Genomic DNA, 19,574 nt, shown 5'->3' on the forward strand with positions numbered 1-19,574 from the left:
AAAATGAAAAAAAAAATAGAGATCAAAGATATGTTTAATTTAATATTTATGAACATTTTGAATGTATTCATAGTAAAATTTTCATACTACTATTACTTATGTCTACAAACATAAATTTTATCCAATTCCAAAATACATGTAGAAAACATTCCAAAATAGTTACAAAATAGACAGTTGTTTCGGATTTTCGGGCACACATAATATGTATGTATGTAATATGGATTGTAATTAAGTTCATTATTTTTAAAATAGTGTCAAAAAGGATTCTTCAATCAATTAAAAAAATATCCTGCCAATTATATTGAAAGTATATAAATAAATGTATATAGATCTTTTCATTGGATATAAACCAAAACCATTTTGCAAAAGCGTAGTTTTGGTTATTTATTTGAAAAAAATCTGACCATTTGTCATTATAGGTAATCCTAATGCCACAATGATTATATAAAAATATACAAAGAAAAAAAACCCAGATATTACACATAAATACATATATAGATATCTAGATAATAGCTAAATAAAAAAAATCGCATTTAAGGATTTTTTTAACAATTATTATTATATTTAAATCAATTTATCAACCAAGAACAGCCATTTTTAATTGTTTTTTTTTTTAAGATTTAATCAAATTAATTTCAAAATGGATTGGATTCGTTGGCATGGTAAATATAAGATATAAATATATACATGTATAATAATTATAATTTAATGCCAAATCTAATAATTATGTTTATATAACACGAACCAAATATTACAAAACCATTTTATGTTTTTGTATAATATAAAGTATCACGCTATCTTATGTTATTAATGATGTATGTATCATTAATACATCTAATAGCTTGAGCGTTAATATTAAAAATGTTTTAGTTCATTATGTACAAATAGAGATGACAGTATTTAGTCAGTCAAAAAAAATTGGCTAACTTTGATTTACAGTTTAAATAAATGCCATTGATTATTATTAAATGTACAAGAACACCATTCTTGTTTGAAGTCCCTTGTGAATATTATTACAAATTGAGTTTAAAATTGAAATAAACGGTCATTTCAAACTGGACAATTACGGTGATCTCTTACCTACATATATTATAATATAGTTTTATATTTTATATGATTTACCCATAAGAATGGTATATTTTCGGTTAAAAAGTTGCTGGTTTTTTCGACATAAATTTTAATAGGCATATATAAATATAATAATATATGGTTCGAATTTGAAACAATTTGTACTAAAACATAATGAGAATGGAACAGGGTGTGTAAGTTCTTTGATAGAAAAATTATATGTGTAAAAAAATCTATTATATACATAATTGTTTGTTTTATCTACTCCAATTTTATATAAGTGACCCTTATTTGACGTTTTCGTACGTATGTGATGCTACTTTAAATTAAAACGGATTAACTCAAAATTAATACATATGTATACATACACACACACACACACATATGTGTGTGTGTGTGTGTGTGTATATATATATATATATATATATATATATATATATATATATATATATATATATATATATATATATATATATATATATATATATATATATATATATATGTATATGTATATATATATATATATATATATATATATATATATATATATATATATATATATATATATATATATATATATATATAAATGTATTAATTTTGAGATATGCATGTATAGGTTTGTTATTTCAAATAATAACTTTATTTTACCTAATTTCCTAACAATTAGTTTTTATTTATTAAAAATTCACTAATTTAGAATAAGTTATTTAAAATATTTGAAGTGTGAAAAATAATAATACTTTTAGGTCAATCGCAATAGTCATAATTTTATTTGTATTTAATTATTCAAAATATATAAATGGAAATATAAATAAAAAAGAGTATTAATAATTATGTATCTATTACTAAGTAGATATATGACTAATTCAATTAACTCCATTAAACACTAATCATCTTTATAATATATATATATATATATATATATATATATATATATATATATATATATATATATATATATATATATATATATATATATATATATATATATATATATATATATATTTGTATAGTTATATAGATTATTAATAAAAATGTAATTTAAAATTATTATTAAAAAAAATCTGGAATAAATATATTTATGATAATTTCTATCAAAATTTTGTATTGTAAATGAGTTTACAAGTTCAAGAAGTAATTCCAATCAGATAGAACGTTGTAGTATTTTATTATTGTCTGAATACTTGGTATAATTTCGTATGCACTGTTTATTATAATACAATATAGGAATATATAAATTTACTATAAACTGTTAAATATGTAATATAGTTGAATAAAAAATAAATATTTTTATATGTATTGATTAAATTGCGTTAAAATTGAAATGAATCCCAGAGTATGCATGTACATACATAGGTATCGAATAAATTATTTAGCAATTGCCTATACATATAATTGTAAGGTGTTAAGAAATACACGGAGAAGGATGATTATATAAGATTTGAGTTTCGCATTTATTTTGACAAATATTTTTTAGTTTCCAAATGTAAAAATACGTACCTACCTACATATAAACAATATAAAACACCAATAGAATATTTTTTAGTTTCCAAATGAAAAAATACCAATTGAAAAATTAATTAATTAAATATTTTTTTATTAGATGGCGCTAAATGCTTAAAGACTTATTTACCTAGAGGAAACATTGGTAGTTAACAGAATATATAGAAGTTTTTTGATGATCTGTTAGTATGTTCGTATTATTTATAGTTTATAGTTTTGGACCATTGTGGTATTACAGGAAGAACCTAATGCGCCACAATGGCCTATATTTGATAAAGAAAAAACAAAGATGACATAAGATAAAACAATTAAAATATAAAATAAAAAAGCAAAAGCAGAAAAACATGATAAAATAAAATAAAAACAAGTAACAAAAGAAAAATAGTACATAGGAAAAAGAACTGTGCGAGCAGGAGGTACTACCATCAAATGATGATGTCTACCACGTACATATGTAGTTATTAGGGACACAAAGTCCCAACTGTTCCAGCAACAATGTGCATGACGTTTTACCACGTAGTATCTGGAGAACGAAACGAATTAATGAGAAGTTTCTCCGAAGTTCAAGGGAATTATACCCTAGCATGTCCAAAAGGAAAGGAGTAGGATAGATATATGGGTACCAGTGGCGTGCGCTGAAATTCTCTCTCTTTTTGTCGTACAGCCTTACTTAATGTGCACGAACGGGATACAAGAGGAACAGCCTGTTCCTCTTGTATCCCGTTCATGCACATTAAGTAAGGCTGTACGACAAAAAGAGAGAGAATTTCAGCGCACACCACTGATGGGTACCCATACTCTTTCTTATATAGAAAACGAAGAAATGCTTTTTGCACTTTTTCGATAATAAGAGAGTAGTTTGCTTCATGCGGTTTCCACATAATCGCATTATACTCTAGCTTACTTCTAACAAGTGAGTTGAAAAGCAAGCGAGAAGACAAGGGGTTGGAGAATAGCCTAGCATATCTCAAGACAAATCCAAGTCGACGAAAGGTTGTCGTCTGCGACTGTCTTGATGTGGTTGTGAAAGGTGAATTGAGGATCAAAAGTGATACCCAAGTCGACCATAGATTCCACACGTTTTCGAACGTTTCGATTCGAACGTTTTGTTGGCAGTGTTTTAACTGTGACGTACATATGTCGAATTGAAACGATTATTATACGGTGAGTGTTATTTTACACAGACACACAGATATAAAGGATAGGGATATTATATAAATAATTCTGAACAGAGAGTTTCCGGGTTCCAGCTAGTCGTATCCGGGTTCCTGTATAGCTTGTATCATAGGTGGCAACCCTAGTTAATCATAATATTGAACGTATGAATCAGTTGCAAATATGTATACAATTAAGTACGTGTGTAAGTATAACTAAGATAAAAACCACATTAGTGATTCAAATTCTTAAATAAGATACAAACAAATCTAATCAAATCGACTGTGGTAGAAAATATTTAATATCGGATAGTTTAATGTAGATAATTTTTTTACAGGTATACGCACTAATGCTTATATTAGTAATAATGCTCAATGTGGTTGAAGATACAATTGACTATCTAATAAAACGTTATTGTTTCGAGATAAAGACAATGCGTTGTCAGGATGACATGTGGCCGGTAATTGCCAAATATCCAGATGGTGATTCATAAAAGAATTATTCAGTGTTTATTGGATGTTTCATAGATAACTAATCAACCTCGTCAAGGTTCGATAAGCTTCGCAGAAATTCATTAAATCTTTACTTAAATTATTAAAGCATGTGATATATCATTATACTTATATGGAAATGCGTATAAAATATATTACGTATATTATATCCATGACAAAAAGTTTTTCCACTATAGTTGGTCCACTCTAGAAAGATATAGAAAACGAACATGCTGTCTCTTACATTGTCTCTCGACCAATAGCGTTTCGTGTAGACAGTAGAATATTGTACGCGCGGAATGCTATTGATCGAAATGGGGTATAAAGGACAGCATGTGCGTTTTATCTAAGTGTTATCCTACAGCGGATGGCCTATAGCGTAATTTGCGAAACTTGGGCAATAAATAGGTGACAAAAATGTAAGAAGCAAGTGTTTATTTTAACATTCACGTGTGATGGTAAAAACCCAAATTTTGAACTCGGGGATTAATAAAATAAAGAATCAGTTCATAGCAAGTTTTCGAACTGTTAACAAACATCGAAAAAAAAATCATTATTAACTTAAAAAAATAGAAGTTTGATTTTTTTTTTTGAAAAGGTTCCAAAACCATTTAAAATAAGGCCAGTGCAACTTTTATTGGTGAAAATATCAGGGCTGCGGAGTCGGACCAAAATTTACCGACTCCGACCCGGCTTTATTTTATGATTCGACTCCAATTTGAACTATTAGTAAAAAATATCATAGCGATTTTCAAAATATAAAAAAAAAACTAGTGTTGTGCCCGTTGATTTCAACGGGTGGTTTCGAAAAGGAATTGAAACGCGAATAAAAATAAAGTTATATGATATATATACATACATAAGTATAATGTAAGGTCATTTATAGGCGCATGCACACGTAATATTAATCGTAATAAAAAGTGCCACATCATACACTTAGCGATGCAACCCGTTTGAAATGATGAATTAATGTGTGTGTGTGTGTTCACCTCTAGAATCCAGGATCGAAATCGAAATGGCTAGATTCGGATTGAAATTGATGCACGAATTAGAAATTACGAATTACGAAGTGATACGTTTTGTGCATCATCCGCCCCCAGCGCCCGGACCTAAACCGGAACTGAAAAAAGAATCGAGATCCGGAACTGAAAAAGTGATCGGAAACTGAAAATTAAAAAGGAATCCGGAACTGAAACAGTAATTGAGAACCGGAACTGAAACAGTAATCGGGATAATTATTATAACTAAATTATAATATTAATAATAATACAAACATACATCGCATATATATATATAAACATACATCGCGTACGTTTTAATATTTTTATATTTGGTCAAGAAGTTTCCATCAGTTGGCGTTGATTGGTTCTCTGCCTGACACACTTTCGGACACAACGTGACTTATATATGTACATATATGTTAATTAAATTTTATACCATTATTATAATTATCATACACTTGCGGTTTGCACGTCACTCATACATACAAATATACATTCAAATATACATACAAATATACATACAAATATACATACAAATATACATTCAAATATACATACAAATATACATTCAAATATACATTCAAATATACATTCAAATATACATACAAATATACATTCAAATATACGTACAAATATACATACAAATAGTATACATACTAACATCGCGTCTGTTTTTATATACGTATATTGTTATATTTAAGGAATTAAAAAAAATCACTAAAAATTAATATGTTACGAAATTTGTTGAATTATTGATAATTAAATAGGTATAAATAAAAAGTAAGTACATTAATTATTATAGAATATGTGTATGAATTTCATACACATATACAATTACGAAAGCGACGCACAGTGTGGTCGTTTACAGATCTACCGTGACACAGGTTCACTTTTTTTTTAAACCACCATATCTCAAAAACTGTAGTACATGAAAATTTATTTTCGACGGATTCAGATATTGTGAGATTTTAATACAAAGCCATGAACCAGAAATGATGGTTTACTTCTGCACTGAATTGAATTTGCATTGCATTCTGAATGGAAAAACTATACGATTGATATACATATGTTTAATTATCATATTCCTAATTAACGGGAAAAATGTATCAGAAAAGTTAGGTTTCAATGATACAAAAAATGTGTAAATTCGTTTATCCGTGTAACAATTGACAAAGTAAAGATACAAGTTTACCGTTTAAAATAAAGACTTCGTGGAAATTTGTGGCAGCAAATTTTTGTAATTTCTTATTGTTTAGTAGTTCAATTTTAATAATTAATTAAAATTATGACGGATTCGAGTGGGGGTCTAGATAGTTAATAAACTTTCGTGAAATTTTTAATTTTTATAAAAAATGTCTAACTCGGAGGAGGATATTTAATTGATATTTCTACAAAAGTTATTGTATTTTGGTAAAGTTTTAATAAAATATATTAGTTCATACCTTTTTGAGTAATTATGAATCAAAAATTTATCAATAAAGTTTTATTGATTATACCACTTAATTGACCTCCAATCTGGAAGTTAATAGAACAATAATACGATAGGTCAACACCCAATACAAATCTATTTGGTTGCATATCAAGAGTCACAAGTTTGATTAAGTGTGTCGGATTTTTGTCTAAATACAATTTTATTAACAGTAGATAGAAGTATAGATATTCAGTAATATAAAACAATAATATTTTAATAGTTAATATTAAAACATCGCTGTTTTACATTAAATCAAGAGTGACTAGTCAGATCTGCAAACGGCTACACTGTGCGACGGTGGAAAATTCCCTCGCGGTTTAAATTTATGCATATTCTTGAACATTTGTAATTTCGCGGGAAAATAAAGAACGATTAATACATTGATTTGGCTCACTCTTTTGAGGGTTCTGTTATCATTTGATTAAAACACAACGATATCTGACAACAAGCGGATTGAGATGATAGCGTTCGCTTTATCAGCGTCGGACTATTCGAATCATTTCGTTTCGAAACTCATCACACATTGGATCCTCTTCTATTTGACTAAATTCTACAACTGCTCGCAACCATGATGACGGAGGGAAATATCGAAGGTTGGATGGTGCATTTGAAGTTGCTTGTGCTCGTCTCCGGAATTTTAGGATGCGTAAGTGTATCTCAATTATTAATACTAATTTATGGATGATGAGGGGAGAGAATTGCGCATTATTTTGTCCAAGAATTTGGTAGGCTTTTTGAAGTTAATTTTTGTATGTCTTGGTAGTGTAAACAAACCGAGAGTGAGCGGAGGGAGAAACGTTTCTATTTTTTCCATATATGTAGTACACGTCATACATATGTTTCCAAATACATACATGTACGGTTCGGTGATTATTCCGCACAAAACAATCTCGCACGTCACTAAAATCTCGGTTATGGAACATCTGGCACCCAAAAATTCTATCCATCGAGAGTACACACGCGAATAATCATACTAATAAGAGCTCGAGTGCCAGATATTCCGTATTTTTTATTTTGGTGGAAACGATTGTCGTGTGCGCGATCACAATGTGCGAAATAGTCCGTTTACCGTATATAAAGACATACATATATAATGTATTTACGAAGCGTATTTAGTTTTTACTTTTATAATATTAAAGTTCATAATTTGTCCTCTCTCCTATATAAAATATAAAAACCTTGCAAGCTTATAGGAATATTGCGTGTCCATCATATTTCCACCTCTCCTATTTATGTAATCATCAGTGACCATTTTAGCCGAAAGGGTCTTTTTAAAGGTAAGGGAAAGTCACTCTTGAATTTCGCGGAATATAGATATATGTATTGTAAAAAGGCTGCCCTTTCCACATTCGTTATAATTTTGTAAGTGTTGCTCATGTTTAATACTTATTTCTTATTAGTAAAATGGTGATATCTCATTTTGAAAGAAATCAGATAGCACCACTTCTTTGAGATATAACACAGTGGAAAAAGTGAACAGTAAAAAGATAATAAGGTGGTTATCAAATCTCATATCATATTCTGTAATTTACTTTGAATATGTATGTTTTTATCATTGTTTCTGAAGATAATTTATTTCAAATTCAAATTTATAAATTCAAAATAAAATTCCTTTCTTTTGCGTTGCTGTATGAAAAATTAATATGTACTGCTTTAAAAAGAAAAATTCGTTTTACATAGAAATGTTAATAATGTGGGAGTTGTCATTTAAGAAAAAAAATCTGGTTTTATTCATAAGTTAATATCCATAAGAAGTTGCATAATGCAATAATACATTTCGCTAATGATTCAATAATGCCGGATGCACTGACACTCTGCGAGTAATTTTTTCAATATTTGCGACATTCATTTATCATCGTTTCAGTGCAATTTGATACTATATTTGCATGATTTTGTTTCTGGAATCGTGAATGCTTAATCTGACGGTCGACGGATTAAACTGAGCTGTGGCATTCGCCGTGCAAATTCAAATTATTCTCGTGAATTTGTTAATCTATGTATGTATGTAAATTGTTTTCGCCTCACGAAGGGGTGTTTCGAAAATTATATGAATCATTGGAATATGTACATTGGAACTTTGTTACTGACCAATAGAGACTTTTAAAAAATACGCCCCATTTAATATTGCATATAAAAAATTCTTCATGAGATAAAAACAGTGTACATACAAATGTATCTAATTAAACTATTTTTGCTAATGTATGTATATACATATGTACACACGTACATATGTATGCACATATACATATATACATATTTATAATTTGATAGTGGCCTGTCACGGTGATATATTTCATTTGGGGTAATTGGGTTTTCGTGTTTGTGCATACATACTTAATGTGTAATGATTCATGCGGTTTTGATTGATATTAAATTCTGCGTGGGTTTAAGCTTCCATTTCATGTTAAAAACGTATTCGTATCTTATCAAATAATACGATTTTAAATATCTACAATTGGTTTAGAATAAATTTATATCAATATTTTTTAATAATCATATACACATAAAAATAAAGATATATGTACATATACAAACAAATGTATCCTTATGACTTTAAAACAGCAATTTTCTTGCAATTGAAAATGCAACTGTTTCATCCCGATATGAAATATGTATTTTTCTGAACCACTTAAAAACGACATGGTATTGTTTAGATATTAGGTACCTTTGTAATTGATGCACTTCGAGTTCTGAACGTCCAGTAATTGAATTTTGGATGAATTTTAAAAATCTTTTTGCAATATAAAAATATTTATGAAATTTGACAAAGTTCATTATCACATTTTAGGGCACATGCAATGTACAATATACTTATGAATATGTACATTAAATTGGAAATCCAATAAGTACACGTTTTATAGTATTATATTTTTATAATTTCTTACTTCATCATCATCTTCAGCCGCTTTCCATCCACTGCTGGACGAAGCCTACCCAACACGCTTCCACTCGTCTCTGTTTTGCGCAACTCTCATCCATTTCATCCCACACATTTTCCTTATTTCGTCTACCCATCTTCCCCGCGGTCTTCCATTTACCCTTTTGAATTCTTTCGGGTACCATTCTAGCACTTCTTTTTTCCACCTTTGGTTCATTCTTCTAGCCACGTGGCCCACCTATTGCCATTTCAATTTCTTTACTATATCTACTATGTTCATTAACCTTGTCATACTTCTCACCCACGTATTCCGTTTACTGTCTTTCCTCGTTATGTCAAGTATACAACGTTCCATACTTCTTTGAGTGCATTGGTCATTTTGTAGCAACTTGGCGGCAAAACGCATTGATCGAAGATATTTTTCTTCAGACAGAGTGGCATTTCTGTTTTAAAAACAAAATTCATTCGTCCAGATGCACTCCATCCTAATTTCAAACGTCTCTTTATTTCTTCTTATTTACTACTGGCTATGTATATTATTTGACCTAAATATAAATAATTATTTACTACTTCTACTATTTGATCATCTTATAAAATACTATCAGGCATACAATAACTATTGAACATTAGTTTCTTACTTATATGGATGTATTTAAAAAAATGATAAAAAGTTGGGAATCATATCTCAACCCTAAATGATTTTTTGCGTTCTTCAAAATACAAAACAATTCTCATCCTTTTCCATAGGGTTGGGATTTAACGAGTATTTTATATTTCGGAAAAAAAATTAAACTGTGATATTTATTATGAAATTTAGACTTGTTAGTATATTTATATAATTCTTCAGGCATGTATTTTTAATAATAGCCAATGACGACACAGCTAATACGTATTATCATGAATTCAGCGATAAGGACACGATTTTATCGATACCTTTTCAATAAGTATTACCGTTATCAACAATTCGTTATTATTATTTTGTTTTAGTCACAAAATTATAACGTTTTGTTATAAATATTTTTAGATTTTCACAATTTGATTCTACACATTTTATACACATAAGTTTTTATAGTTTTTTATAAAGACTGTATTCAAGTACATATCTTGCTCTTCATACTAGATTCTACTCACAGTCATGTTTATTCTAATTTTTTTTTCTTTTATATTAATCTATCAATGTTTACATATTGTATTGGTTTTTACTAATGGTAAAATACTAATTACACGGTTATACATTGACCGCCGACCTTTTCGACAATTTGATGTGATGATTGATCTTGTATACAAAGTGGCGTACCCAAGTAGCCCCCCCCCCCCCCCCATACCAAAACAAAATCTAGTTTTTTTTTTCAAGATACCACGACAGAAGTAATTTAAACGCTTTATATGCCATAACGCTTTATATGCCCGAATTTTTTATAATCATTTATTGTATTTGCAAAACAATATTTTGCTGTAAAATGTCCGAATGCGCCACAGTACACATATTATTTTTCACAGTATTCATTATAATATTATGCATGTATGTAAATAAATATATATGTATTTTAAACCTCTCTCCCAAATGGACCGCTTTATATTTATTATTTATGTTGCTTTTTTTATTATTTTCAAATCCAAGAGTTATAATGAGTATTTAAAAAGCTTTGGGAAAAAAGTGTAAAAACCTTTGGAAATCTTCATAGCCTTTCTTTGTTTTTCACCTCTTGAATGATTTGCCATACATTGTTCAAATGTTGTAAATGCATTGTTAAAGGTTTGCCGAACCTTTTTTACAAAGCATTTACAACAATTGAACAATGAGCAGCGCGCTTTGGGTCCATATTCCAATTATCATTATTCCGTATTCGTCTTTTTTCCAACCTTTTCTATTACCTTCAGTCAAAATGGTTTCTCGCTTATTGAGGGTTGCTAAACAGCTGAAGGGGGGTCTGTTTGTCACGGGTTTACCCTATTAATAATATAATTAATTTGTCATGATTACAGATTCAAGGAGCAACATGGATGAGTTTAACCATAACAGGATTGGTATATTATGGCGACTGTAGTCTAACAGATAACAACAAGGCTTTGGCAACTTTTGCCGACATGCTGAGAGTAATTTATTTCAAAGGTGACAAAAAAAACTATATCGACATGAGTATTTTTTTTTTAATAATATCTACATACATGCGTTAATATCACTATTCTATTGCGAACTGTGGCTTTTGCATTTACGTATATGTGTATGTATGTAATAGTTGTATTATTTATAATGTGTAAATTTCTGCTGCGTTATAAAACAAAGTTTGCGATATTTGAGTGAAATTATTTTTTATTCTGTTATTATAATGTGTGTATAATAACGGAAAATATTTGATTATCCAGAATAAATATTCGATCCAATGTTTATTATTTTTACCTGATTTTTCAATATTTCAAAAAAAGGGCATATCATATATAAAGTAAAAGTAATAGCCCTATTAACCGGGAACCAGAATTATAAATTTTGTTCAATATTTTTTTAATAATCAATAAAGTTTTGAAATTAATTTTTAAAATAATTATGTATTTAAAATTACTTTTTTAATTGTTAAAAAAACTTTTTTAAAAAATATATTTTTTTCCCGTTTTTAGTCTCTGAATATATTAATATCATAATTAAGACATTAGAATACACACATGTATTTTATTTTTAATAGACGAATCTTGTGAAGTAACAACGGTGTTTGACCCAACCATAATCAATCGTCGAATTGATTCATACAGTTTGCACATTTGGTTTTGTATAATATTAGCATTTTCGGTGCTTTGGTTGCTGTCGTCTGGACTCATGATTGCAAGTAAGTTTTCAAAATAATTGTTTTTACAAAACTACGAATTCGAATACAAATAAAACATTGCACTAATTCATGCGTCGGAAACCTTTTTTGGGTCAAAATCAACCAAAATGTGACTAATAAAAAGATGTTTCGGATCAGTAGGTATTTTGATTTTAAAACAGTTATAGAGGGGGGGTGGTTGGAGTGAAATGGCGGTGTTTTTGTAAACACGATTATACAATATGACGGGCGGGAAATAAAGTAGTCCCCACCAACATGGTTGAATCGTTCCAACTCATAGGATGATGACCCAAACTCGACCATGTCTTTTAATGAATAATGAGATAAAGTTAACTGATAAAATAATTACAATATCTTTAACTTTGAGCATAAAAAGCGAACGAAATAAAATTATAACTCTAATTATTAAGAAAATGAACATATGTAATTGTCAAGTTTCATAAATTTTTGAACTTTATGAAAGTTTTCTAGTTCTAGTTCTCTTCGTTATCAATGGCTACCCCGATTCTGAATTTGTGATGACAACTTAGTCAAATCTTTCTCTTATGTTTACCTAAATTAAATTTCATATATGAAAATATTTGCTCACTATACTTACATAGAACGCGGACAAAATAGCAAAGTCCATTTTTTTCGAAGATGAAAACGAAAACTTTTCCATCCCTCGTACATTTTTAAAATTGTGTAGCTATTTACTTAGAGTCTTTCGTTGAAATCGTTGGTTTATAAGCCTCGACTAAACCATCGTATTTCAGCATGTAACAGAAAATCTTCAAATATAGATTCAATTTCTTCCAAAAAAGCTTTAAAGCGCCTGTGCGTTAATACATATCCAAGGATTGAATTTTACCGTCAAATTTTATTTACCGGTAAACAGTAAACAATTTTTCCCACTACCGGTATGTCGGTAGAGCTTCCTTAGGTATTCATACAATAACAGATGGTACTACTATTTTATTCATGATCCTTTTAATAACCATTTTCATTAAATCATCTAGTTTTTGCGTCAATGTTTTTGTAAATACATTTTATTTATTTACGCCACTAGACAATAAATAATTTTTGACCTGACGTATATTCTTAAAAAAAATATTTTGGTACTTATTATTAACTAGTAGTTTTACCCGGCTTCGCTCAGTATTTGTAATATAAACAGCGTAAACATGGCGAATCTAATAGTAAATATTCATTTGTTTTTTATTAATTTATTTGAATCGAAAAAATAAATTGAATTGTCGTCAAAGAAATCTTGACTTTTTTACGAAATTCCCAACTAAAGATACATATATACATACTTATATACAAAGTCTCTTTCTAAATTAAATATTAGATAATAATACGAAAAAATTCTAGCCTTTATCGGTCAACTCAAGTGGGTCACTCGAAATTGTAAAATGAGTTACTTGGTGACTCACGGGTCATAGGTTTCCGATGTCTGTACTAATTATTGCATTCTCTCTAGATTATATAACATGTTTTTTTTTATTTATTAATGAAATCAGGTGTAAGGGAAACATTGACGAAACAGTCGGCCTATTTCATAACAGCATGGTCTTCTATAACACTCATTGTCTGCATAATAGATCTAGCGCTGGGAATTCTCCTCGGCATAGACCTTGGAGAGACAATTGTAAATATAAAATATTTTCATAATGTATGTATTCCGAATATTTATCGAATAAAGTTATTTTTTTTAGATTTTTCCGAAGATGGAAAATGAACATCTATATGTACATTTAATAAAATTTACCACAGGCGTCATGATGACCATAGCTTTCAAAGGGTTCTTCCTTTGGATATTGAACTTTGCGTTTTCAATCGTTCTTCTTTCGGCATCGGTTCAAATTATGAAGCCCGTAGAAGAAAATGTAAGTATAAATGTATTTATTTAAAAAAACATTACTCAACATGACAGGCCAAACTATAGGTACATGTACATACATATCACTAAGCCAGCAATTTGGCTTAGTGATAGCGTATATATTTAGCATCACTGAGGTCATAGGTTCGAGTCCTCGCCACTGCTGGTTAGATTTGGGGGTTTTGTTCGATCGATCGTTTCTCTATCAGAGTTTGCCAATTTTATCTGATCATTGCTGAAACGGTTCCTGAAAATTGGTATTAAATCTAATCCTGTTGTCACAAAAATCTGCCTGTGTATAATTTGTATTAATTATACACAGTAATCTGAAATCTATAGATATCTCTATCGACATCTCTATAATTTCGTATTTATTGTATGTATAAAAATTGTATACAAAAAAAAAAAAAAATCTAAAAATAATCCATAGATGTCACTGTGATTATTATTTCTGATTAATTGTTATATTCTATATATTCTGATTGTATATGTATGTATTACTGTATTTCTGATTTCTGATTGTTTATGTATTTCATTAACGTACACCCGTCGCATTGGAGCAAATCTGTAATGGCGAGTGTGTATTGATTTGTGACAATAAAATAAAATAAAATAAAATAAAATAAAATAAAATAAAATAAAATAAAATAAAATAAAATAAAATAAAATAAAATAAAATAAAATAAAATAAAATATATACTGTATATATACTAGAGCCTCCAAATATTCGTAATTTCAACTATTCGAATATCGAATAGCAAATAATAAAATATTCGAATATATTCGTAAATTTTGAAGGAAAAGCTATTGTGAATGCTGATTGAATAGATTATGAATTTAAAAAAATACAAGAAATTCGTTATGATTCTATTATTAACTCATTATTTTGTATCGAACTGACATTATAAAAGCCGATTCCGAGATTGTAATGATAATAAAAAAGGTTAAATAAATTCGCAGTGCAATTGCCGCGGAACTTCCAGAATTTAAAAAAAAATCGGGTACCTAAAGTGTTCTAATACACATCCAAACCATCTAAAGTGTTCTAATACACATTAACACATCAAAAATGATCTATTATATTTATAAATATGAAATAATATTTTACGAATACTCAAATAACAATAAACTATTCGAATAACGAATATTTAACAAACGGACGAATACATATATTCGGTATTTCAATAAGAGACTATAGTGCTGGCCCTCGCATATTAAAAAAAAAGGTATTTTTCGATATTCTGAAAAGTACTAATCTAATAAAACATTATTTTTTCATATTTTAAAACAGATTAAACATAAAAAAAATATATATTATATCAACCCTATATGCGTCAAATTTTTTTTCAAGCTTTCTGCTTTATTTTGTTCCTTGTATAAAACAAATAACGATGTCAATGTAGAGTTAAGGCATATAATTGTTTTTAAATTATTCACACTTATTATATACAAAAAGTTAAAACTAAATAAATAAATGAAATACGAAACCTATACATTTGTAATATGAACATTTTTTTTTACATTAAAGTGAGGTCCACTGTAACATGAAGGAATATGCATAAAATAAAAATATTTTAATAGTACGTACGTCATGAAATTCGCATACCATTGATAGCGTTTTCTAATCGCCAAATAATCAATTCATAAAAAGAAAATAAAATTACGTAGTTATTACCGTCATACATATATGTATACATATATTGGGCGAGTTTATATATTATACAATGTAATAATACTGTTAGCCAACTTTTTAACATGATCTAAATGGCGAACTTCACATGCAACGTAAGCCAGCTTTACTCCCCCCCCCCAGGTTCACTTCACATCCCATATAAGAAAACTCCATTGTCTTAAATAATTTTCAATGAGTTGTCGACGACTTGACGGAAACTCGTGAGTTCTCAGCAACAAAGGCAACGAAGCTCATGCAGTCGAAGTTGTTTCTATACAAACAAAACTACTTGTTTTTTTTTTAAATTCTCTTTGCGATGAACTTCTTGATAGTATCAGGAATTTTACATCAAACAATATCAGGTATCTCGCGAGTATAATGACGTGCATATGTACGTATACGAGAGAGTCGAATTTTCTCGATAAGGTTTGATAAAATACCTGGTGTTGTATTCATGCAATTTATCAATGACAATACCCGCGAACAAAATAATATATACACGTAGACTCACTAAATATACATACAATATAGTATTTGAATTGATTTTGCATTTTGAAATAATAAATATTGATTTTTTTTTCAGCCACTCGATGAGCTTCCGAACAATTCTGCCATGGCTAGAAAGCCCATCAACGCTTTCGAATCGTAAGATTTCCAAAATTTAATTTACGCATTTTCGAATGCATCTACTATTAGTTATTTCATTGATACATTTTCGAGTGCATCTACTGTTGGTCTTACATTAAGATAATCTGCTTATTGAAACACGCAGATAATCTTATGTAAAACTAACAATCGATCTTTCTACCCATTCATTCACATTTCATTGGCCAATAATATGTCCTTAATATTGTGCGAACGATAATGCAAGAAGGTTTCGATATTCAATTATGTACATAGAACAAGGTTACTGGGGAGGCACTCGAATTCTTGTCAATAATATAGTCTATATATGTATATACATAGTCGTGGATAAATCTACTAGACCATCGGTAAAAATTATTTTGACCAAAAAAATATTTATACGTATACGTATTTGAAACAGGTCTACGTGACGAGACAGAATGTTAAACGACAGAAAACGCAAATATCGAAAGGCAAAGATCGAAAATCGAAAGATCAAAAAAAAAATGGTGCTGGGTAAACGGTACATACTCACTTAATTTGCGTGAGCAGGATACAACAGGAACAAGTGGAACAGGCTTTTCCTCCCGTATTAATGTGCGCGCGCAGAATACGGGAGGAAAAAGCATGTTCCTTATTTGGAATTGATTATTTCGTTGGGATTGATAAAAATTTCCGAACAATTTGTTTTCAATTCAGTCTATAATTGATGCTAGATTTGTTGTGAATTTGCATAACGGACAAATTAACCAACAAATAAATCATCATCATCCTTATTAGGGCGTCAAAATTTACCGTAATTTCAGTTTACCGGTAATCCGATAATTTTTGAACCAATTACCAGATTTTTTAATCTCAAAATTATTATTTTTTTTATGCTAAATATGTATGTTAAACCAATTAAAAATAATATATTATATACTTACGATACATGAAATGGGCAAAAAATATATTATTATTATTTATAAATTTATAAAGCACTACAATAACACAATTTTTTTATTCGCCATTTAATAAAATAAGAGCTGCTATTTTTGAAACTGGCGAAAGTCCAATTTTCAGTTCCAAAAACATTTTGACTTAATTTACAAATTTTAATCACTTGTTTTAATTCGATATGTCCAGGAAAAGCAGAATAAACGTATTACAGGCCACTAGTATTTTTAAATATTGTTAAACGCAAAAAGTTTTGCGAATTAGTTCTCGAAAAGTGGACTTTTCAATTTCAAATATAATGGCTCATATATTGTATGAATTAACAATTTAGGTGAAATTACTGCAATATCATCGGAATTTGAAACTAAGTAAATTTGCTACATCTGATTCCTTGTACATAAATCCGGTCTTTAGCCTCAACTATTATTTTCAATATTGTATATTTTTTGTTCCTGGGTATAGCACTGGGTCAGACTAGTGTTGCCAGAAGGCAAAGTAAAGGAGAGAATTGTCATAAAACGCAATATTTTTTCATTTAATTTACCGGTAAAAATAATAATAATCATAATAATAATTTACCGAGCTATTTTCCGGTCCGTTCACTGGTAAACTGGTAAACCGGTTTACCGGTAATGCACTATGTGTGTATGTGAAGATAACGTTCTCAAATACCACATATTATTCTTTTTTCATTTAACGGTGTACTTTTCATGGAAACATTCATAAATTTATTTGGAATTATTCAAAAAATGTATTTTGTAATTTAGAAAAAATAAAAAAACAAATTGTTTGTTTTTTAAATTTTATAATTATTTCAATAGACCTCAAGATACCAGGCCTGCTCCGTGGATTATGAACCCCAGGCCTCAATTTAACAATCAGACAGCACCTTATTCCATGTATTCTAATAACCAAGGTGAAATAAATCCAGCATATATGGGCGTCGAGAGTCCAAGGTATCGAACAAATCGAGGAAATGTGGATCGAGCGTAAAATGGCGGGCATTTGAATTTTTATTTTTTTTTTAAGATACCAACAACAACAACCTCTGGCCAGCATCATGAAGAGGTCCGTCGCCGACGCTCGAGAACAAGTCAACAACAAACCGAGGTCAAGGAATGAACCGAACCTTCCAAGTCCTGACTATAGTCCACCTCCACAGGTCAGACCTCGTCCTCCATTCAAACCGCAAGCGATGGACAACTCACAGTCATACCACAATAATCCGTACAGACGTTAAAGTCGATTGATAAGAACAATCAAAATTTAAATTTAAATCAATTTTCATTTCAACACACAATATGATGTTTTAATATCAAGAAAACACAGTAAGTAACCTTAATCAGATGTTTTACATCAATAAATTAAATACATACATAAAATATGTATTTAATTTATTGAATTGTAAGTATAATATATCGTTGCCACCAGGGTCATCGTGGTGGCAGCAAATTTTATGTGATTTGTAATAAAGTTTTGTGTTAAAATATGTGACAGATCATTTTTAGTTCATTTATCTGTAACAGATAATTTTGAATGGATTTTATTTATTTGGAGCAAACAAATTTAATTACTGTGGCATTTATTATATATGAACACATTTAGTACAAAATAGATCGACTGATATATTATGAATTTGTGTATTTAAAGCAAAACGTTTTGTTAATTTGAATGTGCAATTTAAATTTGAACATTTCTAAAATGTACAATAGAATGTAGTGTGTAAATATGTATTTTCACGTTAAATGTAAAAATAAAATATATTTTATTTACGTCGTAGTTAATTTGAATTGAAATCCTGTCACACATATGTATGTATTCATATACCTTGTTTCATCTACATATATAAAAATCAATGTTAGTATGTCTGTATGTCACGTATGCGTTCCTATTGCCATGAAACTTATATGAGTTATTATGTGCATGCCCGCGATGGTTTCTGTAAAAAAAACAGCCAAAAACGGGAACGGGAACGGGAAAAAAGGAATGAGTGGCATTGCAACATAATAATTTCTAATTTGTTCGCGTCACCACCTGAGTTGTTAGGGTAAAATAAACAAACAATTGAATAGTTTGAAATGTGTTCGCCGCC

The 19,574-nt window shown here is 29.2% G+C and overlaps 1 protein-coding gene across 1 annotated transcript; it reads left to right on the forward strand.

The window, feature by feature from the left end:
• Positions 1-7,159: 7,159 nt before the first annotated feature.
• LOC143922494 (uncharacterized) lies at positions 7,160-19,259 on the forward strand. The gene is made up of 8 exons (XM_077445744.1): positions 7,160-7,335; positions 11,554-11,680; positions 12,249-12,389; positions 13,892-14,019; positions 14,087-14,257; positions 16,506-16,567; positions 18,304-18,438; positions 18,512-19,259. The coding sequence occupies exons 1-8, from the start codon at positions 7,258-7,260 to the stop codon at positions 18,720-18,722; spliced, it is 1,053 nt and encodes a 350-aa protein (XP_077301870.1). The 5' UTR covers positions 7,160-7,257; the 3' UTR covers positions 18,723-19,259.
• The last annotated feature ends 315 nt before the right edge of the window (positions 19,260-19,574 follow it).

This window comes from Arctopsyche grandis, chromosome 2, assembly GCF_051622035.1.
Source record: "Arctopsyche grandis isolate Sample6627 chromosome 2, ASM5162203v2, whole genome shotgun sequence".
Taxonomy (NCBI): Eukaryota; Metazoa; Arthropoda; class Insecta; order Trichoptera; family Hydropsychidae; genus Arctopsyche; species Arctopsyche grandis.

Excerpts from the sequence above, each read along its gene's own strand:
- LOC143922494 (XM_077445744.1), top strand. The coding sequence starts at position 7,258 with ATGATGACGGAGGGAAATATCGAAGGTTGGATGGTGCATTTGAAGTTG. Across the intron at positions 14,020-14,086 it reads TAGACCTTGGAGAGACAATT|ATTTTTCCGAAGATGGAAAA; the intron begins GTAAATATAAAA and ends TATTTTTTTTAG. Across the intron at positions 18,439-18,511 it reads ATGGGCGTCGAGAGTCCAAG|ATACCAACAACAACAACCTC; the intron begins GTATCGAACAAA and ends TTTTTTTTTAAG.